The sequence below is a fragment of the Chiloscyllium punctatum genome, chromosome 33 (genome assembly GCF_047496795.1).
Source record: "Chiloscyllium punctatum isolate Juve2018m chromosome 33, sChiPun1.3, whole genome shotgun sequence".
In the NCBI taxonomy this organism is placed as follows: Eukaryota; Metazoa; Chordata; class Chondrichthyes; order Orectolobiformes; family Hemiscylliidae; genus Chiloscyllium; species Chiloscyllium punctatum.
This window is the reverse complement of record NC_092771.1, coordinates 15,791,867-15,818,913: the sequence shown is the minus strand read 5'-3', so window position 1 is coordinate 15,818,913 and position 27,047 is coordinate 15,791,867. Positions and strand designations below refer to the sequence as shown.

The window sequence follows — 27,047 nt, the reverse complement described above, 5'->3', positions numbered from 1 at the left end:
GCGGCTCCACACAAAGACCACCTTGCTGATCTTTGAGGGGCCCTATTTTCTCCCTGATTGATTGCCTTTTGTCCTCAATGTATTTGTAAAAACCCTTTAGATTCTCCTTAATTCTATTTGCCAAAGCTATCTCATGTCCCCTTTTTGCCCTCCTGATTTCCCTCTTAAGTATACTCCTACTTCCTTTATACTCTCCTAAGGATTCACTCGATCTATCCTGTCTGTACCTTATATATGCTTCCTTCTTTTTCTTAACCAAACCCTCAATTTCTTTAGTCATCCAGCATTCCCTATACCTATCAGCCTTCCCTTTCACCCTGACAGGAATATACTTTCTCTGGATTCTTGCGATCTCATTTCTGAAGGCTTCCCATTTTTCAGCCATCCCTTTACCTGTGAACATCTGCCCCCAATCAGCTTTCGAAAGTTCTTGCCTAATACTGTCAAAATTGGCCTTTCTCCAATTTAGAACTTCAACTTTTAGATCTGGTCTATCGTTTTCCATCACTATTTCAAATCTAATAGAATTATGGTCGTTGGCCCTAAAGTGCTCCCCCACTGACACCTCAGTCACCTGCCCTGCCTTATTTCCCAAGAGTAGGTCAAGTTTTGCACCTTCTCTAGTAGGTACATCCACATACTGAATCAGAAAGTTTTCTTGTACACACTTAACAAATTTATCTCCATCTAAACCCTTAATACTATGGCAGTCCCAGTCTATGTTTGGAAAGTTAAAATCCCCAACCATAATCACCCTATTATTCTTACAGATAGCTGAGATCTCCTTACAAATTTGTTTTTCAATTTCCCTCTGACTATTAGGAGGTCTATAATACAATCCCAATAAGGTGATCATCCCTTTCTTATTTCTCAGTTCCACCCAAATATCTTCCCTGGATGTATTTCTGGGAATATCTTCCCTCAGCACAGCTATAATGCTATCCCTTATCAAAAACACCACTCCCCCTCCTCTCTTGCCTCCCTTTCTATCCTTCCTGTAGCATTTGTATCCTGGAACATTAAGCCGCCAGTCCTGCCCATCCCTGAGCCATGTTTCCGTAATTGCTATGATATCCCAGTCCCATGTTCCTAACCATGCCCTGGGTTCATCTGCCTTCCCTGTTAAGCTCTTTTGCATTGAAATAAATGCAGTTTAATTTATTAGTCCTAACTTGTCCCTGCCTGCCCTGACTGTTTGACTCTCTTCTGTTCTCATCTGTATCAGTCTCAGATTGACATTTTTCCTCACTATCTCCCTGGGTCCCAACCCCCCACCTTACTAGTTTAAGTCCTCTCGAGCAGCTCCAGCAAATTTCCCTGCCAGTATATTAGTCCCCTTCCAGTTTAGGTGCAATCTGTTCTTCTTGTACAGGTTACTTCTACCCCGAAAGAGATTACAATGATCTCCCATATACCAGCTCCTCAGCCATGCATTCATCTGCTCTATCCTCCTATTCCTGCCCTCACTAGCTCGTAGCACTGGGAGTAATCCAGATATTACTACTCTCGAGGGCCTCATTTTTAAATTCCTCCCTAACTCTCTGTAATCTACCTTCAGACTCTCAATCTTTTCCCTTCCTATGTCATTGGCTCCAATGTGGTCAATGACCTCTTGTTCGCCCCTTTCCCCCGTGAGAACATTCTGCACCCTCTCTGAGACATCCTTGATCCTGGCACCAGGGAAACAACACACCATTCTGATTTTTCGCTGCTGGCCACAGAAATGTCTATCTATTCCTCGGACTACAGAATTGATCTCTTGGAACCCGACGTACCCCTCGTTGCATTAGAGCCAGTCTCAGTACCAGAAACTTGGCTGTTCATGCTATGTTCCCTTGAGAATCCATCCCCCCTACATTTTCCAAAACAGCATACTTGTTTGAAATGGGTATAGCCACAAAAGACTCTTGCACTAGCTGCCTACCTCTCTTACCTTTCCTGGAGTGACTATATCTGAGACTGCCCCCCACCCCCTCGTATAACTGCCATCCATCACATACTGTTGTTGTTGCAAATTCCTCATTGCTTCTAACTGTCTCTCCAACCGATCCACTCGATCTGATAAGATTTGCATCCAACAGCATTTATGGCAGATATAATCCGCAGTAACCCTTAAACTCTCTTTAAGCTCCCACACCTGACAAGAAGTACATATCACTGCAAAGGCCATTTTTCCTCTTTCACAATCTACAGACCCAGAAAATAACACAGTCTTATTCCTCTACAAACACTGCCCCAGGTTAAGTTAATAGTTATGGCTTCTATTTTAAGTTTAATCAAGAGACATATCTCCAAAAACATATAATCAAGAAAGAACTCACTACTGCAGACTTTCTGTATGTCGCACTTAAACAACAATACACTTATCTGCTTCTGTGCTGTGAACTTCACCCAACAGTTCCTCCAAGATCAGTTGTGAATTTCACTGTTTGTTAATTTTCCCAGATGCACTCCGATGTCTAGCGATCCATGAATTCAAACAGCAAAAGCAGCGTCAGTTTCTTTCTTTCTCTCTCTCTCCTGCACTGACCTCACCATGTGCTTCCTTTGTCTGTTGTTTTGACTTTTTTTTTCCCCAAAGTTCCAAAACAATGCAACAGCATATAAAACAGTAATTGCTGCTCCTGGAATTTGAGGAAATCGCCTCCAACACCTAAAATACCTCAAAAAAGGAGCAGCTGTTACAGCCAGAGATTTTTTGCGTCCTCCATCTTGGATTACCCAGAATCCTCTTTTGAATAGCCTTCTTCCGCATTGTAGCAATTCTGTGATTGGAGATGGGTTTAGGCAGTGGAGTAGACCGGGAACAAAAGAGGGGAAGGAGTCTTCCTCCTTGGAAGATGTGATGGTCCTTGATGGGATGTCTGGTGGGATAAAACAGGAGATTAATGTGAAGGTGGGGGGGGTGGGGGGGGGGTGTTGCTGCAAAGAACAAAGAAAATTACAGCACAGGAACAGGCTCTTCGGCCCTTCAAGCCTGCGCTGGTCCAGATCCTCCATCTAAACCTGTTGCCTATTTTCTAAGGATCTGTATCCCTCTGCTCCTTGCCCATTCACGTATCTGTCTCGATACATCTTAAATGATGCTATTGTGCCTGCCTCTATCACCTCCACTGACTACGCGTTCCAGGCACCCACCACCTTGTGCATAAAGAGGGCTTTCTACTAAAACAAACCGAACACCAAACTCTTCACTGGGTTTTTGTTGCATCAGGCCTCACTGAACAGCCCATTGGGTTCCGCCCATAAGGCAACAAAGAAAACCAAGAGAATTCAAGGGTTTCACGGTGACTCAATGGTTAGCACTGCTACCTCACAGCACCAGGGACTGGGGTTCAGTTAAAGCTTTGGGTGACTGTAGAGTTTGCATGTTCTCTCCAAGTCTGCATGGGTTTCCTCCCACACTCCAAAGATCTATTGGTTTGATGGATGGACATGCTAAATTGCTGCACAGTTTCCAGGATAGGTGGGTCTGGGCTGGTGCAGAATTGATGGGCCAAATGGCCTCTTTTACACGATAGCGATTCTATGAATTTAAGGGAACACCCCCCCCCCAACAGTTTTGAAGAATCAGTCTAAGCTCCATGGCAGCCATGGTAACCCCAAAATCATTTCTAGCAACTCCATCAGAGGTCATGACCCTGAGCTACAAACTCCTGTGACTTGTTGTTGAGGATGTGGAGAGTTGGGAGATCGGTCCAATATTGCTTATTTTATCCTACCGCCCAAAATCAAAATGACACTAAGCATGGGCTTTGAAATATCTTATTTGTTTAATTGGCAGTGTTAATTTTGTAACACTGTGAAAACTGGAATTAGTGGAAGTAGCAGATTCCAGTGATTGCCAGTGTAAATTTGCATCCTTAAGCTGAAGATGAACTTGGAGCCTTTATCATTCTCACTCAGAAGTGAGCGTGCCATTGCTAAGCCGAGTTGGCGCTGTGGGCTGTTTGTAAGGTAGACACTTGTCCCACAAAAGATGCGACGAGACGTGCCTTTTTTTTTCCCTAGTCAGAAAGTGGGGAACTCGGGGTTATCAGATCAGCCATGATCACGTTGAATGAGAGAATAGATTTGATGGCTTGAATGGCCTACATTTGCTCCCATGTTTTGTAGTCTTACAGCACAGAAACAGGGACTGAATAGCCCTCTCCTGTGCTATATCCTGTGTTTCTGTTTTATTCTATGACACCAGGAGGTGGGAATTCCGAACCTGTTCTAAGGAAGGGTCATTGGCCCAGAAACGTTAAGTCTGCTTTCACTCCACAGATGCTGCCAGATCTGTTGTGTTTTTCCAAGTAATTTCTGTTTTTGTTTCTGATCTAATGATATAGATGCTAAACAGGTTTGGCAGAGCTCACTTATGGAACCTCAATACAAACATCTTACCCACTTGTGGGCATATATATACAGTGACCATGGAATGACAGAAACATAGAAAATAGGAGGAAGAGGAAGCCATTCGACCCTTTGAATCTGCTGCACCATTCAATAGGACCATAGCTGACCATCCAACTCAGGATTACTGCGGAATGTCCCCTTGTAGAGTCTAAATGACAGACTGTTCACTCTCATTTTGCAAATATGCTATCACTTAGCCTCATGCATTTGTGTTTATGAGATAAATAGAGTGCCACATGATATTTAACTACTGACAGTGAGTGGAAGGGAATTGATCAGACTGTGGAGGGGGTCATTAGGGCCGATTACCTGCTGCTCTTCTGCGGTTATGTCAGAGCCTGAGTGTCCCTTGGGATTTTCAGGGAAAGGTGAGCACCACAGGGAGTGGAGTGTATTACTTCCCCCTCCAACTCGATTTTGATTTAACCCCTGCCCTCCCCTCCACTGTTTGATCACGCAGCATTGCCCTCTGAAAAGGTCACTGCTCATCACTGGCCACTCGGGTGTTTCCTTTCTTCCTGGTGGTGGGATATAAATAAAGATCGACACACTTGTTGTTCTTCACAGTGTCCGACTCCTGCACACACACGACGTGGATGCTGGGGAAAAATAAGCACTACTGCTGTTAGGTGGTAATGTGGGGGAAAGGGAAAAAAAAAAACAGGGGTTCTGTTCACTCTGAGAGCTGCCTCTGAGGGAGCTGGATCAGTCATGGAATCTGCACATGTAAATAAAGGAGAAGGAAGGAAGGGAATTGAGAAGGTAATTTCCTTCCACTGACTCATTTCAACCCCACAGGTGAGAGCCCTCTGTGCCTTTTGCTGTTTCACTGTACCTTCCACATTGTCTGAAGGATAGACTGGTCTCTTACCTCACGGTTTTGCTTTTCACGTCAGGCTGCCAACAGTACAGAGCGAGGTGCAGCCTGCCTCACGAGGCTTTCTCCAGTGGTCTGGCGCTTTCCTCACTCAACTTTGAAAGGATGGGCTGGAGGGAATCAAAGCTGTCAACAGGTGAGATTACATTGAGGAACACTGGTTTCTGTAACCCAGTGTATCAGCATAGCCAATCAGGGATTACATACTCTGTTTTTTTGGGTAAACATATTGTAATTTTTACATTTTCTCTTTCTCCTCCCTCCACTTATCATCTTTTTTTTTACTTGCCCCACACCAAATCAAGTGCTTCACTGACTGGAAGATTTTTTTTTTAAGATTAGATTCCCTACAGTGTGGAAAACAGGCCCTTCAGCCCAACCAGTCCACACCAACCCTCCGAAGAGTAACCCACCCAGATCCATTTCCCTCTGAATGATGCACCTATGGGCAATTTAGCACGGCCAATTCACCTGACCTGCACATCTTTGGACTGTGGGAGGAAACCGGAGCACCCGGAGGAAACCTGCGCAGACACGGGGGAGAATGTGCAAACTCCACACAGACAGTCACCCGAGGTTGGAATCGAAGCTTGGATCATGGTGCTGTGAGGCAGCAGTGCTAACCACTGAGCCACCGTGTCTTCCAACCTGTCCAATGGAGAGACTTGTCTCTTACCTTACAGTCTTGCTTTCACATCAGGCTGCCAACAGTACAGAGCGAGTTGTATTCATACATTCACAGGATGAGGGCGTCTCTAGCTAGGCAGCATTTCCTGTCCATTCCTAATTGCCCAGCAGGCAGTTTAAGCATCAACCACGTTGCTGTGGGTCTGGAGTCACATGTAGGCCAGACCAGGTAAGGATGGCAATTTCGTTCCCTAACTGACATTAGTGAACCAGGTGGGTTTTTCCTGACGATCGGGCAATGGATTCCTGGTCTGCATTTGATTCTTAATTCCAGATTTTTATTGAATTCAAATTCCACCATCTGCCGTGGCGGGATTCAAACCCGGGTCCCCAGGATGTTATCTGGGTGTCTGAATTAACAGTCCAGAGGTAATACCACTAGGCCATCACCTGGCCAACTGGTGGGTCACTTGCCCTCAGGAGCAAGATGGACATCTGGGGTTATCTACCCTGCACATTTTGAGGAGAAGCCTCACAGCTCCCTTGAGCACTTAACCCTGAAGACATGACCAACATCAGCATCTTGCCGTATCGAGTCATTTTTTTCTTTTAGTGAATACTTCTCAAGCCTGTCACGGGGTCAAATTACTTGACGACAAACTGCACATTTCTTATAGCTTATTCGTACAACTTGTAAGATCTTGTTTGAAAATAAGAATCAAACCAGTTTACAGCATATGAGGGGTTTGTGGCTGGGCCAGTATTTCTTGCCCATCTCTAATTAGCCAGTTAAGAGCCACCCGCATTGCAGATGTTCTAGAGTCACATGTCGCAGATTTCCTTCACTAATGGACATTCATGATAGACCTTCATAATTGACAATGATATCATAGTTACCATTAGATTAGCTTTTTCAAATTCCAGATTTTCACTGAGTTCAAAATGCCCCATTTGCCATACTGTGATTTGAAATCACCTCCCTAACCTGACACTTTACATTACGAGTTTAGTGACATTACCACAAATTAAAATGTTACATTTTCTAACTAACTATTAATTAAATCAACTTTGATTTTCCATTTGATTTATTTTGTTCTTATTGCTGTCTGGAGCTCGGCAACATTGCATTACCTTTGTTCATGTGGTACAAGACTTGACTATCTTTCTTTATCTGTGTGGTTCCTTTAGGATATCAAAGGCCAGTACTGGACCGATGATGATTCTGATGGAGACAATGACTCTGATGAATTTCTCTATGGTGTGCAGGTAAACAATCTGTAGATATTGCTCACTTAGGGTCTGTATTGCATTGTCATTAAGTTGGAAGCTCGGTAATGCTACACTCTCATTGGGCAGTTAGTATATTGTACCCAATGCCTTTTGCCTACCAAATGTTGGAGAGTCACTCAAAACATGGATGGGGGAGAATGGGTTGTCAACAGGCCTTGAAATTCTGTACTTGGAAGGGTATTGGGAAACAATTCAATAACAATTTTTAGAAGGAAATTGGATATATCCTAAAATGAACAATTTGTAGGGCTATGGGGAAATATTGGGGTAATAGTACTAATTTGTTTCTCTCTCAAACAGCTAAAAACAAGGTAGGCAAACAGCTTCCTCATAAGCTGTGCAATTCTGTGACTCCAAAGCCAACTGCTTGTCAACTTTAACAACTTAAAGTATACAATGTCCCAAAACCAGTCATTAATAGCGATTGTGGAAAGCAGATATTAAAGTTGAGATGGTTTAAGTGAGGAGAGGTAGTTAAAGAGACAGATTTTGAGGAAGTTTTAAAGGTAGAGACAGAGAGGAAGGGACAGATTGGTTGGTGAAGTAAATTCCAGAGAGTACAAAGAGGCAACTGGAATAAAACAAGGGCTTGGGGAAAGAATGAAGGTTAGATAGAGGTTGAAGATTGGCAATGCCATAGTCCAATTGAATATTTGGTATGTGGGGCATTTTGGCACTCTGTCGTGTGGAAAGCATATTGTCAGAGAAGAAAAATGATGAATTGATTTAATGAAAAGAGCTTCGGTCTACAAGGCATTGGTTTGATTTGAGGTGGGGATGCAGAAATCTTACCTTTAAACATGGGGAACCTACGATTATGATCATTGCACTTGGAAAATAGAGTGAAGAAAGTTAACAAGCTGAACGGTCTTTTCTTTCTGTGATGCAGCTCCCTCACAGTTTCAAAATGTGAATTTAATCATTATGCTTACATACTTTTGACAAAGAAACAAAAATGATTTTGCTTCAGATTCTTGTGTAAAGACCAGACTTCTGAGAAAACCGAAGCTATGAATTTATTTGGCTGGTTAGATTTTGCTTCATTTGTTTTATTTAAGCAAAGGCATCTTAAAGTTTCATGGTCCAAACATGGCACAAGGAACATTAGCACAAACACAGAAATCCTTGATGTTAATCACAGAAATACCAACAATCAAATAACTGGACAGAACTTTGTAAATCTCTTGCAAAATAGTGACATGAATCTCCAGAAAAATTAGTCTTCCCAAACTCTCTCCTCATAACCAAGCTTGAACATTGTTCACAATGTTTCAATTGATGACCATTGATGTAGTGTCTAGGTCAGGAGACACAGGTTCAAGTCCCACCCGCTGGACCATGGATCATCAGTCAGTGCTATTTAGAAGAGCTGTGTTTACTGCAGTAGGTATTTCTTTGTGTTGTAGCTTGACACGTACAGAAAGGAGTCTGGCTTCCATTAAGTAGAGTTGAAACCAGAGCTGCACAAAAGACAACTGATTTGTGATGAACTCAACAACTACAGCTTAGGTTTCACGAGGTCTGCTCTAAAATGGTGTTATAATGTCAGGTAGAAAGAGCAGATTTTACGACTGAACTTAAAGAAAATTGGAAGCAAGTGGGAAAAAATAATTCTGGTCAAAACTCCATCATATGCTTAGGAGTCTTTCAGAACTATTGCAGCACATGACTGTTTGATTTATGCCAAAATGTCAAAGAGTCAAAGGTTTATTAGTATACTGCGAATGGTGTTCAGTCAGCGTAATCAATCCCTGATATCCACCGTCATGTTTTTGGAGCAATTCTGAACTTGACTGTTCTAAATATGACGGTGGTGGTTTGATTTACTACTAGTTAGGATCAAGTTCAGCTATTAGATCTTTGCAAATAAATCATCTTTTACATGCCAGACCTCCCCCTTGTTTCTGCTGGCCACTGCCACAGACTCATTAGTTAGCTAGCTCCTGATGGCTCTTCAGTTTGTTCAGTTCTGCACTTTATCCATATGAATGCATCACCAATCAATATTTCTATAAAATTGAGACAGATTTAATCATTTTCATCATCTCTTAGGGAGAAGATCATTTGTGAGCAAGGATAACATCTCCCCTATTTGTTGTCTTACATGTGAGTCCAAGTACACAACAAGTACAGGTTGTTCTGCTGTAACACATATTTCGTTAACACAAATTCACTATAACATGACTGACGAGTTGGGATCACTGTTTCTAAAGCTTGAAGTTTTAAAGTGTGTATTCGTTATAATGTGATTCCAGCTCCAATAGTTTAAATGGTGCTGCTACTGTATGATTTTCTGATAAGTTGGGTTTGCACGAGAACGGAACTACTGCGTTATAGCAGAATTGACTGTATTCTTGGCTTCTTATGATGTTGTGTAGTGACCATACCTCTAGGCCAGGAGATGCAGCTGCAAGTCCCACCTGCTCCAGAGGTGCTTATGCAGAAAATATCTGTCCTGAGGGGATTCATGCAGTGATGCTCTGGGACTGAGATGCTTGACTTACAAGAACTACAATAGAAATTCTTGATATTTTGTGGGGCAGTAATAGAGTCCTACTTCTGGCCCGGGACACTTGGGTTCAAGTCCCACCTGCTCTCCAGGTAGGTCGAGACCCATCTGAACAGTTTGTTCAAAAATTCATACCAAGACAATCTTGAGAATGTGCACAGCTCCAAAATGGCTTTCTGTGACATTTCTCATGCCACCATTAGCTTTTGTAATTGTGAGTATCAATACTGGTACCATCCTACCAAACCAAACTGAACAACCATCATATTTTCCATAAGCTGCAGGCATCTTTTTATCAGAATTGACTTGAACTAATCCCAATTTTACAATTCTAGTTATGGCAAAACCATCAGCATTCACTGCCGTTATCCCGTGAAGTGATGGCAATGATTGACATTAAGTGAGGTTAGTATCCGTAGTTTTACCCCATTTTTCAAACAATTATCTGTAAGAATAATAGGGTGGTTATGGTAGGGGATTTTAACTTTCCAAACATCAACTTGGACTGCCATAGTGTTAAGAGTTTAGATCAAGAGGAATTTGATAAGTGTGTACAAGAACTTTTCTGATTCAATATGTGAATGTACCTACTAGAGAAGGTGCAAAACTTGCCCTACCCCTGGGAAATAAGGCAGGGCAGGTGACTGAGGTGTCAGTGGGGGAACAATTTGGGGCCAGTGACCATAATTCTATTAGATTTGAAATAGTGATGAAAAAGGATAGACCAGATCTAAAAGTTGAAATTCTAAATTGGAAGAAGACTAATTTTGACGGTATTAGGCAAGAACTTTCAAAAGCTGAGTGGGGGAGGATGTTCGCAGGTAAACAGATGGCTGGAAGATGGGAAACCTTCAGAAATGAGATAGTGAGAGTCCAGAGACAGTATGTTCCTGTCAGGGTGAAAGGAAAGGCTGGTAGGTATAGGGAATGCTGGGATGACTAAAGAAATTGAGGGTTTGGTTAAGGAAAAGAAGGAAGCATATGTCAGGTATAGAAGGATAGATCAAGTGAATCCTTAGAGTATAAAAGCAGTAGGAGTATACTTAAGAGGGAAATCAGGAAGGCAAAAAGGGGACATGAGGTAGCTTTGGCAAATAGAGTTAAGGAGAACCCAAAGAGTTTTTTCAAATACATTAAGGACAAAAGAGAAACTAGGAAGAGAACTGGGCCCCTAAAAGTTCAGCAAGGCAGCCTTTGTGTGGAGCAGCAGGAGATGGGGGAGATACTAAATGAGTATTTTGCATCAGTATTTACTGTGGAAAAGGATATGGAAGATATAGAACATAGGGAAATAGATGGCGAAATCTTAAAAAATATCCGTATTACAGAGGAGGAAATACTGGATGTCTTGAAATGCATAAAAGTGGATAAATCCCGAGACCAGATCAGGTATACCCTAGAACTCTATGGAAAGCTAGAGAAGTGATTGCTGGGCCTCTTGCTGAGCTATGTGTATCATTGATAGTCACAGGTGAGGTGCTGAAAAACTAATATGGTGCTACTGTTTAAGAAGGGTGGTAAGGACAAGCCAGGGAACAATAGGTCGGTCAGCCTGACGTCAGTGGTGCACATTGTTGGAGGGAATCCTGAGGGACAGGATGTACATGTATTTGGAAAGGCAAGGACTGATTAGGGATAGTCAGTGTGGCTTTGTGCATGGGAAATCATGTCTCACAAACTTGATTGAATTTTTTGAAGAAGTAACAAAGAGGATTGACGAGGGCAGAGCAGTAGACATGATTGATATGAACTTCAGTAAGGTGTTCGGCATGGTTGGCCATGGGAGATTGATTAGCAAGGTTAGATCTCCTGGCCAGATATTACTACCCTTGAAGACCTCCTTTTTAAATTTCTCCCCAACTCTCTGTAATCTCCCTTCAGAGTCTCAACCTTTTCCCTTCCAATGTCATTGGTTCCAATGTGGACAATGACCACCTGCTGGCCCCTCTCCCCCATGAGAACACTCTGCACCCTCTCTGAGACATCCTTGATCCTGGCACTAGGGTAACAACACACCATTCTGCTTTTTCTCTGCTAGCCACAGAAACGTCTGTCTGTACCTCTGACTACAGAATCCCCTAACACAATTGATATCTTGGAAGCTGATGTACCCCTCGTTCCATTAGAGCCAGTCTCAATACCAGAAACTTGGCTGTTCATGCTACATTCCCCTGAGAATCTATCCCCCCCCTACATTTTCCAAACAGCATACCTGTTGGAAATGGGTATATCCACAAAAGGCTCCTGCTCTAGGTGCTGACCTCTTTCACCCTTCCTGGAGTTAACCCATCAATGTGACTGTATCTGAGACTTTCCCCCCTTCCTATAACTGCCATCCATCACACACTGTTGCTGTTGCAAATTCCTCATCGCTTCTATCGATCTGATAAGATTTGCATCCAACAGCATTTATGGCAGATATAATCCGCAGTAACCCTTAAACTCTCTTTAAACTCCCACATCTGACAAGAAGTACATATCACTGAAAAGGCCATTTTTGCTCCTTCACAATCTACAGACCCAGAAAATAACACCGTCTTATTCCTCTACAAACACTGCCCCAGGTTAAATTAATAGCTATGGTTTATATTTTAAGTTTAATCAAGAGACATATCTCCAAAAATATATAATCAAGAAAGAAACCACTATGATCACTACTGCAGCCTTTCTCTTGGACAGACTTAAAACAACAATTAACTTATCTGATTCTGTGCTGTGAACTTTGCCCAACAGTTTCTCCAAGATTAGTTGTGAATGTCACTGTTTGTTAATTTCCCCAGATGCACTCCGATGTCCGATACACGAATTCAAACAGCAAAGGCAGTAACTGTGCAGGTTCTCTCTCTCTCTCTCTCTCTCTCTCTCTCTCTCTCCCCTGCACTGTCCACTCTTCCCCTTTTAAAACTGCTGTTTTTAGATTACATTAGATTAGATTAGATTACTTACAGTGTGGAAACAGGCCCTTCGGCCCAACAAGTCCACACCGCCCCGCCGAAGCGTAACCCACCCATACCCCTACCCTTACATCTATATCTACCCCTTACCTAACACTACGGGCAATTTAGCATGGCCAATTCACCTGACCTGCACATCTTTGGACTGTGGGAGGAAACCGGAGCACCCGGAGGAAACCCACGCAGACACGGGGAGAACGTGCAAACTCCACACAGTCAGTCGCCTGAGGCGGGAATTGAACCCGGGTCTCTGGCGCTGTGAGGCAGCAGTGCAAACCACTGTGACACCGTGCCGCCCACGGTTTTTTTTCCCCCAAAGTTCCAAAACAATGCAACAGCATATAAAACAGTAATTGCTGCTCCTGGAATTTGAGGAAATCACCTCCAACACCTGAAATACCTCAAAAAAAAATGAGCATCTCTTACAGCCAGAAATTTTTCCCGTCCTCCATAGTGGATTTGTTAGGTGAAGGGGTAAATGTAGAGGAATGGGTCTGGATGGGTTGCTTTTCGGTGGGTCGGTGTGGACTTGTTGGGCCGAAGGGCCTGTTTCCATACTAAGTAATCTAATCGAATCAAGATGGGCCAACTGGCTGAAAAGTGGCAGATGGAGTTTAATTTAGATAAATGTGAGATGCAGCATTTTGGGAAAGCAAACCTGAACAGGACTTTTACACTTAATAGTAAGATCCTAGGGAGTGTCGCTGAACAAAGAGACCTTCGAGTGCAGGTTCTTACTCGTTGAAGGTAGATAGGGTAATGAAGAAGGCGTTTGGTATGCTTTCGTTTATTGGTCAGCGTATTGAGTACAAGAATTGCGGCTGTATAGGACATTGGCTTGGCCATTTTTGGAATATTGCATGCAATTCTGGTCTCCTCCCTATCAGAAAGATGTTGTGAAACTTGAAAGGGTTCAGAAAAGATTTATAAAGATATTGCCAGGGTTGGAGGATTTGAGCTACAGGGAGAGGCTGAATAGATTAGATTAGATTCCCTACAGTGTGGAAACAGGCCCTTCGGTCCAACCAGTCCACACTGACCTTCCAAAGAGTAACCCACCCAGACCCATTTCCCTCTGACTAATGCACCTAACACTACGGGCAATTTAGCATAGCCAATTCACCTGATGTAGGCTGGGGCTGTTTTCACTGGAGCGTCAGAGGCTGAGGGATGACCTTATAGAGGTTTATAAAATCATGAGGGGCATGAATAGGGTAAATAGACAAGGTCTTTTCCCTGGGGTGGGGAGTCCAGAACTGGAGGGCACAGGTTTAGGGTGAGAGGGGAAAGATATAAAAGAGACCTAAGGGGCAACATTTTTCACGCAGAGGGTGGTATGTGTATGGAATGAACTGCCAGAGGAAGTGGTGGAGGCTGGTACAATTGCAATATTTAAGAGGCATTTGGATGGGGATATGAATAGGAATGGTTTGGAGGGATATGGGCCAGATGCTCATAGGTGGGACTAGATTGGGTTGGGGTGTCCAGTCGGCATGGACGGGTTGGACAGGTTGGACGGAAGGGTCTGTTTCTGTGCTGTACATCTCTTTGACTCTGACTGTAATCATGCTGTTCAGATGCCCCACACAATTTAGAAATCACCTGAACTGACTAGAACTTCCTGTTTTCATTGTCAGATCGCCATTAACCTTTTCCGGTTAAGTTACGACTTGTTAATGAGGTGTAACTGAGTTATTAAGTCTATTAAGCTATAATAATTATTGGAGACCCCTTTAAACCCTGAAAACATAATTTTAGATTTGGATGAAGATTATATTCTGTATTATGAAATATTCATAGTTTTTGCCTCAATTCATTTAAAAAACCTGTTTGCTTATATTTTGACTTCGAATATGTATGTGTCCATTTTTATTTTGTCGTCTTTAAAATTTGTAAGATGTGAAGGGTCATTAAACCATTTTACTTCCAGATTTGTTATCTATGAAAATTGACTTTTTATCCTGCATGGTGACAGAAACGTTGCTGGATGCATGGAGATCTTTTGGCTTAACATTAACATTGGGAAAGGGGAGATCCATATTTCAGAGATAGTAAGATCATGAGATAGCTTTCTTTGTGGTCAGCCATGGGTGCTCTCCACCTTAGTACTGATTTAAAGATTAATAACTGATCTTTCAAACAAAATTAAATATAGAAAAGATGAAGGGCATTGAGATTCATCACCAATGGCTCAATGGTTAGAACTGCTCCCTCACTGTGCTAAAGACCTGGATTCAATTCCAACCTTGCGTAACTGTCTATGTGGTGTTTGCACATTCTCCCTGTGTCTGTGCTTCCTCCCACAGTCCAGGTTAGGTGGATTGACTGTACTAAATTGCTCATCATGTCCAGGGATGTGTGAGGTAGGTGGGTTACCAATGGGAAGTGCAAGGTTTCAGGGACAGTATAGGTGGATGAGTCTGGGTTTGACACTCTTCAGATGGTTGGTGTGGACTCATTGGACCGAATGGCCTGCTTCCACACTGTGTGGGGATTCTATGATTATGAAAAATAGTTGATCGTTGAACATTAAAAATATTGGTGTCGGAGCATAGAATTTTCAAATAGAAGTGTCCATTTCTTTTCAAAAGATATATAAAATGTATTAATATTGAATGGATTAAAGCAGATTGAGAAGCCCTGATTTAGAATCCAAGCTAGTGTACTTTTGAATGAATCAAGAGATACCATTTGTGGGTCAATATGGATTTCAGCCAATGTGTTGTTGCCAGTTTTGACAGAACCCCCTTTTTTTTCTGTTCGCCCTATTTTGAAGACAATTGCCCTGATTAAAAGCAAGTTGCAGCATCAATAGCTCAGTCCAATGCTGTGGTTGAACAAGAATAGAGCCCAAATTACCGAATTTTAATCTTCAGATTCATTTGTTTTAATTTGATTTTATTGTCTTGGGTACTCATATACAAAAGTACAGGAGTACAGTGAAAAGTGTATAATGTCATTACACAAGGTGCCATCTTCGGTACCAGGAATATACCCTGAGGATATATAATTTTACAGATGGGTGAATAAAATTGTTACAGAAAAGAATCCCCATAGCTGTTGCCTCTTTACTCACTCTTTGGTAATATCAGTGAAACTAAGACTGGAGTGCAAACTATTGCACCACACATTTTAGCCTGGTAAATATCAGTATTGTTCCATGACTACTGATAGAGTTTAAATAAAGCTGTCAACTTGCCTCAGGCCTATAAACAGAGGAAGCAATATCATCCTAATGCAAATTGTTACTTCAATCAAATTTTGTCCAATGCAGTAAAAGAAAATACAATAGGGAGAACATTTCTGCAGTTCTATAGAGATAGCTTTAACAATTGACAAGGATCAAACTGATTGCCTTGATGGCTGTGATAAATGCAATTGAGATATGACATTGGTCTGTTTCTGTGCTATGAATATATTCATCCCAATTAGTCCATTCTGGTATTTATAATCTACGGGAAATTCCTCACACTCAAAATTCGGTGACTCCTTTCTGAATACCTTATTGGGCATCCCGACACTCCAAAGAAAAATTCAAAAAGGCAGACCCCCACCAACATTTCAGGGGTATTTAGAGATGGGGAATGAAACTTGTTGGAGCTAATTCATCTCATCTTAAAATGATAACGTTCTGTTCCTTTCTCCAAATGAAGGGATGTTCTTAATGGCGCTCTTTTCTCCCCAAGCTCTTGTCTCTCAGTGTTCTGCCAAATCTGCCTCACTCATTAGAGTGATTCCTGTTTCACTTATTATCCTTGCCTATTATCTGTGCCATAGAATGAGCCTTTCTAAAACAGAGCTGGCAGTAAATCAGCTCTCCCTTCAGTACTTCACTCGAACATACAGGCCTCATAACTACGTCTACATTTTTTAAACATTCGTTGTGAAATATGAGCGTCAGTGTTGTCCAGTCCTATTTGCCATTGAAAGGTGGTTGTGAGGTGTCTTCTTGAACCACAGTTAGACTCATAGACTCACAGAGATGTGCAGCACAGAAACAGATCCTTAGCTCTAACTTGTCCATGCCGACCAGATATCCTAAATTAATCTAGTCCCATTTGCCAGCATTTGGTCCATATCCCTCTAAACCCTTCCTATTCATGTACCCATCCAGATGCCTTTGAAACGTTGTAATTGTACCAGCCTCCACTACTTCCTCTGGCAGCTCATTCCATACATGCACCACCCTCTGCATGAAAAAGTTGCCAGTTTTGTGTGGACTTGTTGGGCTGAAGAGCCTGTTTTCACACTGTAGGGAATCTAACCTAACCATCGAACTTTCTGGCAGCTCCACCGAATGTTTGCTCTGTGCAAAGGCTAGAATGCAAATTAAGATAGATGAGCATTGCCAATGAAGATATCAAAGGGACTTCATTTAGAAAGGTGAGATTTTTGAGCTCACTTGACCAGAAACCAGTTTGATTTGGTCAGTGTAGTGTTAGGAATTACATCAAATCTAAGGCGCATATTGTTCACGGACTTAACATCGGTTACTCTCTCCGAATTGGAACTGACTGAGGTTGTTAAGCCTCTGTGAGAATTCTACTGGGACTTTTAAAAGCTTTTCTCACTTAAAAATGTTTCATTACTTCAAGTATTACTACTTAGCCCAGATCCACAATGGCATGGAAAAACAATTAGAGTAGAAGTACTTTTCATTGCTGCAATCTTAAAAAGCAGACACTACAATATAGGTGATCAATTAAAATCCATATTTACAGCTTATTTGATGTGTTCTTTTGTTAAAAGGCATTCAGGCTTTCAAGGAAACACAATACTGCAAGCTTCACACGTGGCTGTATGTGCTTTGAGATGCATGGCCTTTAGAATTACATTGAAAGCCTTTTGTTTGGAGGCTGCCACACTCCCATTTGCAAACTAAATGCACTTTGGCACTCTTCACCAGCCCCTGGCTGTATCTGGGGGTACAGCCAGATCCAATGTAGTTCAACTATGCTGGGTTTCAGAACGGAGGAGTTAAAAGGACACGTGAACAAGTCAGAAGGAGTCTTGCAATTGGAAATAAAAACAGAAAATGCTGGACACCATCAGGGTCAGGTTGGAGTGAGAATCAGAGTTAACCATTCAGGTTAAATAAACCCTTCAGGACCACAACTAATGCGGTCTGTGGTTTACTATAATTTAGCCTGTGTAGCGTACACCACAAAACTTGAGTCGGTTATTGTGAAGTTGATTTGTAACACTAACTATTTGTAATATCACAGACTTACACCTGCAGTCTGGGGACAGAAACTTGTAGGGGCCTGAATAAAGTGGGCTATGGCAAAATTGTGTGTTGAATTGTAAGAGAAGTCTGAAGCCTACCTGGACAATGAGAACAATTTGCATATTTTATGGTGGGTCACAAGGCAGTGGTGAACTGTTTATTAAGGGAATTATTCCTTATGATCTCATTAATAGTACCTCACCTCATTAATATTTAGTTTCCCATATTATCAAACACTATGAACAAAGTAGTCATTGATGGCATGGGCTTTTATTTTAGTCAGTAACTTCCCGTACAGCGCCTTGCCAAAGGCCTTCTGGATATTCAAATTGATCATAGACTCCTTCAGCTTTGTCCAATTGCTCAGTACCTCCTCAAAGAATGGTTTCTAAAATCTAATTGGCTGGCAGTTTCCAGTCTTCTGCCTCTCCCTTCTTAAACAGGAGTGTTACATTAGCTGCGTTCTAGTCTTCTGGCATCCTTCCTGACTGCATTGATTCCTGAAAGACCACCACCAATGTCAGTTATCTCCAAAGTTTGGGAGAAGATTTGTAGCTCGGGTCTCGTTGTTGTGGTTCTGTTCGCCGAGCTGGGAATTTGTCTTGCAAATGTTTCGTTCCCTGTCTAGGTGACATCCTCAGTGCTTGGGAACCTCCTGTGAAGCGCTTCTGTGCTGTTTCCTCCGGCATTTATAGTGGCCTGTCTCTGCCGTTTCCGGTTGTCAGTTCGAGCTGTCCGCTGTAGTGGCCGGTATATTGGGTCCAGGTCGATGTGTTTGTTGATAGAGTCTGTGAATGAGTGCCATGCCTCTAGGAATTCCCTGGCTGTTCTCTGTTTGACTTGCCCTATAATGGTAGTGTTGTCCCAGTCGAATTCATGTTGCTTGTCATCTGTGTGTGTGGCTACTAAGGATAGCTGGTCGTGTCATTTCGTGACTAGTTGGTGTTCATGTATACGGATCGTTAGCTGTCTTCCTGTTTGTCCTATGTAGTGTTTTCTGCAGTCCTTGCATGGGATTTTGTACACTACATTAGTTTTGCTCATGTTGGGTATCGGGTCCTTTGTTCTGGTGAGTTGTTGTCTGAGCGTGGGTGGTGGTTTGTGTGCTGTTATGAGTCCTAGTGGTCGTAGTAGTCTGGCTGTCAGTTCAGAAATGCTCCTGATGTATGGTAGTGTGGCTAGTCCTTTGGGTTGCAGCATGTCCTCGTTCCGTTGTCTCTCCCTTAGGCATCTGTTGATGAAATTGCGAGGGTATCCGTTTTTGGCGAATACTTTGTATAGGTGCTCCTCTTCCTCTTTTTGTAGTTCTGGTGTGCTGCAGTGTGTTGTGGCCCTTTTGAATAGTGTCCTGATGCAACTTTGTTTGTGTTTGTTGGGGTGGTTACTTTCATAGTTTAGGACTTGGTCTGTGTGTGTGGCTTTCCTGTAAACCTTTGTGGTGAATTCTCCGTTCGGTGTTCTCTGTACCATCACGTCTAGGAATGGGAGTTGGTTGTCCTTTTCTTCCTCTCTAGTGAATCGGATTCCTGTGAGTGTAGCGTTGATGATCTGGTGTGTGTTCTCTATTTCTGTGTTTTTAATTATTAGAAAGGTGTCATCCACGTATCTGACCCAGAGTTTGGGTTGAAGTTGTGGTAAGACTGTTTGTTCTAACTTTTGCATTACTGCTTCTGCTATGAGTCCAGAGATCGGTGAGCCCATGGGTGTTCCGTTGATTTGTTCATATATTTGGTTATTGAATGTGAAGTGTGTTGTGAGGCATAAGTCCAGTAGTTTAAGTATGCTGTCTTTGTTGATAGGTTCAACGTCCTGTTGTCTGTTATGTCTGTCCAGCAGGTTGGCTATTGTATCTCCTTCAGAAGTTATCTCTTTCAGAACTCCGGGTTGCAGTCCTTCTGGTCCGAGTGATTCATCCATCTTCGGAAGTTCCAACTTCCCCAACACCTTTTTCTTCATGATGGCCACTACACTCACTTTTGCCCCTGACTCTCTTGAAGTTCTGTAATGCTGCTGCTATCTTCTGGGAGAAAGTCGAGAGTGTATTGGTGGGGAAGCACAGCAGGTCAGGCAGCATCTGAGGAGCAGCAGGAGAATCAACGCTTTGGACATAAGCCTTTCATCAGGAATCAGCCCTTCCTGATGAAGGGCTTATGCCTGAAACGTCAATTCTACTGTTCCTCGGATGCTGCCTGACCTGCTGTGCTTTCCCAGCAACACACTCTCGACTGCTGGTGTCCTCCACTGTGAAAACTGTTACAATGTACTTATTCAATTCCTCCATCATTTTTTTTGTTCCGCATTGCTATTTCTCCAGCCTCATTTTTCCATTGACTCAATGTCCACTATTTATTGCATTTCTCTCTTACCTTTGTAGACATCTAAAAAAAACTCTTGCAATCTTCTTTCATATTACTAGCTTGCTTACTCTCATATTTCATCTTCTCCCTCCTTATGACTTTTATACTCATCCTCTGCTGGTTTTAAAATGCTTCCCAATCTTCTGGCTTCCCACTGATTCAAGGTTAGTGTAGTTGTGAATTGGGATGGGTCACACTGTATGTGATGGAAGATGTTGCCGGTAACACTGAGAGTGGTAGACAGCCTGAGCCCTGGTGAGAGGGGGGCGTGGGAATGCGAGAGAGTGCAGAGAGAAAGAGTGAGTGTGAGGTACCTGAGAGAGGATGGTGACACTGACGCTGGTGCTGTGGCAAAGAGCCTTCTTCCTACAGAAGTGGTACGGTGGCTCAGTGATTAGCACTGCTGCTTTACAGTACCAGGGACCCAGGTTTGATTTCAGCCTTGGGAGACTGTCCGTGTGGAGTTTGCGTATTCTCCCTGTGTCTGCGTGGATTTCCTCCAGATGCTCCAGTTTCCTCTGACGGTCCAAAGATGTGCAGGTCAGAGTGGATTGGTCATCCTAAATAGCCCATAATGTTCAGGAGTGTATAGATTAGTTGCATTAGTCACAGGAAATGTCAAGTAATCAGGTAGGAGAATGGGCCTGGAGGGGGATACTCCTTGGTGGGTTGGTGTGCACTTGTTGAGTCAAATGGCCTGTTTCCATACTATATTCTGGATTAGTGGTGCTGGAAGAGCACAGCAGTTCAGGCAGCATCCAAGTAGCTTCGAAATCTACTTGGATGCTGCCTGAGCTGCTGTGCTCTTCCAGCACCACTAATCCAGAGTCTGGTTTCCAGCATCTGCAGTCAATGTTTTTACCTTGTTTCCATACTATAGGCATTCTATGATTCTAACCAGGGAAATTTTTCCATTGGCTTAAGATGCACTGACCCAGGTGGCAATCTCAGACTAGGCTGACATGGTCTGTTGTCTGGCCTTAGTGCAAGAGGATATTCTATTTCTACAGCGCCTCATCCAAAAAGACCTCTAGGTGCCTGTTGCAACGTGGGCCACCCATTTTCCGATGGCTGCCACATACATGGAAAAATGTCAGGAACAAGTGAGGCAGCTCCGGACTAGTAGTGCTTGCTTGGCAGCATGGAAGCCCTTTGAAGATGATAACAGGGCATTCTGGGATATCCTGGCAGTGGTGAATTGTTCTAGGAATGGTACGTGTTGAGATGAAGCTGGAATTGGGTAGCTTGGGTAGCGTAGGGGTGGGGTACGTAGTTAGTTTTTGGTCAGACTTTTGGAATACAGCATACAATTCTGGTCTCCCTGCTAAAGAAGGATGCTGTGAAACTTGAAAGGGTGCAGAAAAGATTTACAAGAATGTTGCAAGGGTTAGAGGATTTGAGCTATAGGGAGAGGCTGAACAGGCTGGGGCTGTTTTCCCTGGAGTGTCGGAGGCTAAGAGGTGTCCTTATAGAGGTTTATAAAATCACGAGGGGCATGTATAGGGTGAATGGGCAAGATCTTTCCCCAGAATGGGGGAGTTCAAAACTCAAGATCATGGGTTTAAGGTGAGAGGAGAAAGATTTAAAAGGGACCTACGGGGCATTTTTTCATGCAAAGGTTGGAGAGACAATGTTTTAGGCATAAGCCCTTTCATTGGCCCTGATGAAGGGCTTATGAATGAAATGCTGATTCTCCTGCTCCTTGGATGCTGCCTGACCTGCTGTGCTTTTCCAGCACCCCACTTTTCGACTCTGACTCTCCAGCATTTACAGTCCTCACTTTCTCCTTACATGGATATGGATCAAATGCTGGCAAATTGGACTTGATTAATTTAGGATATCTGGTCGGCATTGGACAAGTTAGACCGAAGGGTCTGTTTCTGTGCTATACAACTCTCTGGCTCTATGACTGTGAGATATGATGTGAGTTTTCTCTTGGCCTCACAGTGATGAACCCTCTAAAAAAACTCAACAAAGATTTACAAGGATGTTGCCAGGGTTGGAGGATTTGAGCTTTAGGGAGAGACTGAATAGGCTGGGGCTGTTTTCCCTGGAGTGTCGGAGGCTGAGGGGTGACCTTATAGAGGTGTATAATATCATGTGGGACATGGATAGGATAAGTAAACTAAGTCTCTTTCCTGGGGTGGGGGGAGTCCAGAACTAGAGGGTATAGGTTGAGGATGAGAGGGGAAAGCTATAAAAGAGTCCTAAGGGGCAACATGTTTGTGCAGAAGGTGGTATGTGTATGGAATGAGCTGCCAAAGGAAGTGGTGGAGGCTGGTATGATTGCAACATTTAAAAGGCATCTGGATGGGCATTTGAATAGGAAGGGTTTGGAGGGAAAGAGGCCAGGTGCTGTCTAGTGGGACTAGATTGGGTTGGGGTATCTGGTCGGCATGGATGAGTTGAACCAAAGGGTCTGTTTCCATGCTGTACATCTCTGTGACAACTGATACTTTGCCAATAAAGCCCTAAGATTCAGTCCTGACTTTTGTCTTTACTGATATTACCATACATTACATAACTGACTGAACGCACGACCCTGACTCCATTACACAGAGACGGTGACTGAAAGTGAGGTAGGTCTCAGGTCACAATGTCATGGGATTATCCTAAAGGTACAGGCCTGTCTGATCTGGAATCTGTGCCATAATACAACAACAACAACAGTAATGATGTCTGGGCCAAAACAGGCAGGCTTGGTGATTTTATGACAGGTGACCTCTTAACTGACCAACTACAAGCCTATCAAATTAAAACTGGTCCAGTCAGTGGATCCAAAGCTTTGAGTTGGGGGGAGTGGAGGGGGGAGAGGGTGGGCGTGGCATGGTGGCTCGGTGGCTTAGTGGTTAGCACTGCTGCCTCACAGTGCTAGGGACCCGGATTCGATTCCAGGCCTTGAGTAATCATCAGTGTGAGGTTTGCACATTCTCCCTGTGTCTGCGTGGGTTTGCTCTGCTTTTCTCCAAAGATGTGCAGGGTAGGTGGCTTGGCCGTGCCACATTACTCCTCGTGCCCAGGAGGCTCAGTCATGATAAATGCTAGGTTACAGGAATGTGATAGGGTCCAGGTAGGATACTCTTTACAAAATCAGTAAAGAGTCCATGGGCCAAGTGGTCACTTTCTGCCCTCCAGGAGAAGGATGACACTACCAGACCACCTGGGTAATTTTTGGTGAATTCAAAAATTAACAACAATAATCAGGTGGCCCCGGATTGGAGAGGAAAACACCTCCAAGGGAATAGTTGCCTTCTGTCCCACTCATGGAGCCAAGGAATTTCCAAACCCAATGGCTTCTTCAGGGACCCTCCTGCATCCACATTAAGCTCATGGAATTGTCATGCATTGGGATTCTGAATAGCATTGGTAAAATACCAGCAGTTTTGGAAAATAAAGCCCTTCCAGAAGGTCTTTCAGAATGTAGTTTTGCTGTCCACCTCCAGTCGTTGCTGCCAATCCTGTTGTGGAGAAACTATTTTACTTCAACTCCCACCTGACCAGTTAATTTCTGTCCAACGTTCAGATCAATAGTCTGTTTATCAAAAGTCCATTAAGGACCTGAAGACTGGTTATCAGGTTGGGATGTTAACTCTGTTCCACTGACCTGTTAACTATTTCTAAAAAGTTCTGCTTTAATTTTGCATTTGTAGGTTTTGTTTTTGTTTTTACGATTGCAGTGGTATCCATAAATAAATTGGGGAAAAAAAATCTAATTGTAACAGTGATCGTAATATCAAGGGAAATGATTAGATGAAGGATAAGATTTGATTATTATCATGATAAGATGCTATCATTTTAAATTAAATCTGATCTCTGGGGAAGGGAAATAATTAATGAGCTTTTTGAGACATCTTTGTAAAAGATAGCAAAGGAGATTGGATTATTTGAACAGACTTTGCAGAATGCTACTGCTTCAGCCCTCTTTGCCATTGAGCAACAGAAAGTGAGTTTAAGGCGCAAGACTTGACCAGGGAGGCATGGTGGCTCAGTGGTTGGCACTGCTGCCTCACAGTGCCAGGGACCTGGGTTTGATCCTGCTCTCATGTGAATGACTGTGTGTGTGTGTGTGTGTGTGTGTGTGTGTGTTTTCCTCTGGACGCTCTGGTTTCCTCCAGTTGTCCAAAGTTGGGCCACTAACTTCAAAACATTAACTCTGATCTCTCTCCTCAGTTGTCGCCAGACCTGCTGAGCTTTTCCAGCAATATGTGCTTTTGTTGCCAAAGATGTGCATGTTAGCTGGATTGGCTGTGTTGAATTGCCCATTTATCCATGGGTTTGGTGGCTAGGTGGGTAGTCATGGGAAAATGCAGAGTTACAGGAAGAGGGTAGAAATTGGGTCTTGGTGGGATGCTGTTCAGAAGTTTGGTGTGGACTCAATGGACTGAATAGCCTGCTTCCACACTGTGCAGACTCGGTGATACTCAATGAATAATCCCCAAGCAAAAACCTGGTTGTTGCTCCCCACAGTCATGTTAAAACATCTATCCCTCTTGCTTCAGCCCACTGCTGGCTGAGGTCAACCTTTCAGTCTGGAATAGTGCATGGCATAAGAGAAGGAGGGAATACCTAGAGATTATCCTTTAACATTTCATTAGATTAGAAGTTGGGAAAACCAATGGGCAATTGTCAATTTTTTTTATTCAGACACAGTATATGGGCATCACTGGCTGTTTATTGCCTGGCACTAATTGTCCAGAGGGCAGTTAGGAGTCACCTGCATTGCTGTGGGTCTGGAGTCACTATCAGATTAAGTAAGGACAGCATGTTTATTTCTAAAAGGGCATCCGTGAAAAGATGGGTTTGTTTTTTTTAAAAAGGCAATCGACTGTGGTAGGCTGCTCTTTTATTCAGACGGATGGGACTTGGTTTGCTTTATTGCGTATTGTTTGCCTAACCAACCTGTTCAGAGATGTTATGACACACCTCTGGAGCAGTTGGGACTTATATCCATGCCTCCCGGGACAGTACCACTGTACCCTACATGTGATGTGGCTAAGAGCAGAATCACAGGCCAGACATTTACTGACTGCCAGGAGGCATTTTGTTGGCGGTGGATGGTTGGGGGATGGCATTAACATTCGAGAAAGGTGGATTGGATTGATGCAATCTGGGTGACGGTGAGACTGGATGCTAGTTTATATCGTTCAAAACCAAATTAATGTTAAAATTTAACATTGTTGATAGCAATGGCAATGTCTATGGGGAGGCTTCAAACTAAATAAAGGCAACCTTCCAATGGATTCCCAGAGCAACATTGGATGGAAGAGCAGGCCAGAGCTTTTGAAAGACAGATCCAGGGAGCCTCAGTGACCTCCCTTACAGGGTTTTTACCTCTGACCCTCAACCTCAAGAGTATTAATTTTTTTCAAATGTTTCTCCTGAGGCTCCAGGTTGCCTGAACTTCATGGAATGACCACCTTCTCTGGTGGCGCTGCTGCCTCCCACTGGAGTGTGTCTGCCATTTTTCAGTTGGGTCCAATGGGGGAGTGCCTTTCTAGTCCATTAGCCATGTGGGGTTCACTTCTTATCCTGCACTCCTCCATCTCCTCAGCCATAGGAGGTTTCACTCACCAGCCTCTGAAGTGGTCAAAATTTATAAAATTGCTTATTATATTCTAGGAAGTGTGAAATTAGCAATCAAATCTGATTATTTCACATCAGTCACAGTCTCACACTGTGTATTCTGTTATGGACCAGGCCAGACCCCTTCAAACCTTTTTGAGAAAGTAGCCGTAACTTCTCCTTATTTTAAAGGCAGATGTGAAGTGGGTGTTCCAGGAGCGATGCAGCTGGTCAAACCACTTGACTTTAAGCAAAACAGCATTTATTTACACACTACAGATGAAACATGAACAAAAGAAAACAGAGTTTAGAATAACTCAACTTATTTCATAACCCAACCGCCTCTATCGCAACTTAACAAAGGAGCTGTTCCAATCCCTGCAACATTCCATAACACATCCCTTGGCAAAAAGTCCATCAAACACAACTTCCTACAGGCAGGAGAGATTGCAGAGAGAAAAGTCAGCAAGAAACATCTGTTGAAGCACGGAACTTCTTTTTAACTGTAGCTGCTTCTCTCGATCCCCAGCAGCCTCTGACTGCCTGCTGAAACCAATCAAACTAGAAAGAAATTCCTGAACTGGCCACTCCCCTGCCATTGTTTTCAAGTAGCCACTTCCAGACCTCTTTACAACCCATTTTGAAAAAAAAACGAAGGACAACATAACCATGTTATAGGGACAGCATCATCACAATTCTCAAAACAAACTTCTGGATGAGCTCAGTGCTGGAATCACAGCATTGCAGAAGTACGAACAATCACCAAGATGATAGGATATAGATCCACTGCTCTGATTCACTACATCTCAGGTTTCAGGTCCCTCTTCCACATTTATACCAGTACCACAGGGAGATCAGTGTATCTGTTTGAAGAACAAATTCGTTCATGTTAATGTCATGAGCAATCTACTCCTTGGTCAGTTTGTTTGGATACTTCAGAATATAAAAGTCAACTTATGGTGGAGATGTTAAGGTTAGATAGAAAGGAGTAGAGAGGTGCACAATGTAACATTGATATTGTTGAAAAGAGAGACAGGTCACTGAGGGCTTTCATCTTGCACTGATCAGGGTAAAGGCAGGAAGATGATGGCCTTGAAGTATTATCACTAGACTATTAATACCGAGACACAGATAATGTTCTGGGAAGCTAGGTTTGAATCCTGCCATGGTGGAATTTAAATTCAATATTGTTTAAAAAATAAAAATCTGAAATTGCGGATCTACTGATGAGCGTGAAACCCAT

The 27,047-nt window shown here is 43.0% G+C and overlaps 1 protein-coding gene across 10 annotated transcripts in view; it reads left to right on the top strand.

Annotated features, from left to right (window-relative positions):
• LOC140458452 (protein mono-ADP-ribosyltransferase PARP6) overlaps positions 1-27,047 on the top strand; it is a 156,668-nt gene that overhangs the window by 41,278 nt on the left and 88,343 nt on the right. For 9 of the 10 annotated variants that reach the window (XM_072553052.1, XM_072553051.1, XM_072553050.1 and 6 more), the window contains exons 3-4: positions 5,298-5,414; positions 7,094-7,171. In XM_072553052.1, the coding sequence (XP_072409153.1) occupies positions 5,298-5,414; positions 7,094-7,171 (195 nt within the window). Of the gene's footprint in view, positions 1-5,297; positions 5,415-7,093; positions 7,172-10,066; positions 10,110-27,047 lie in introns of those variants that run through there. The other variant, XM_072553053.1, reaches the window with a different exon arrangement.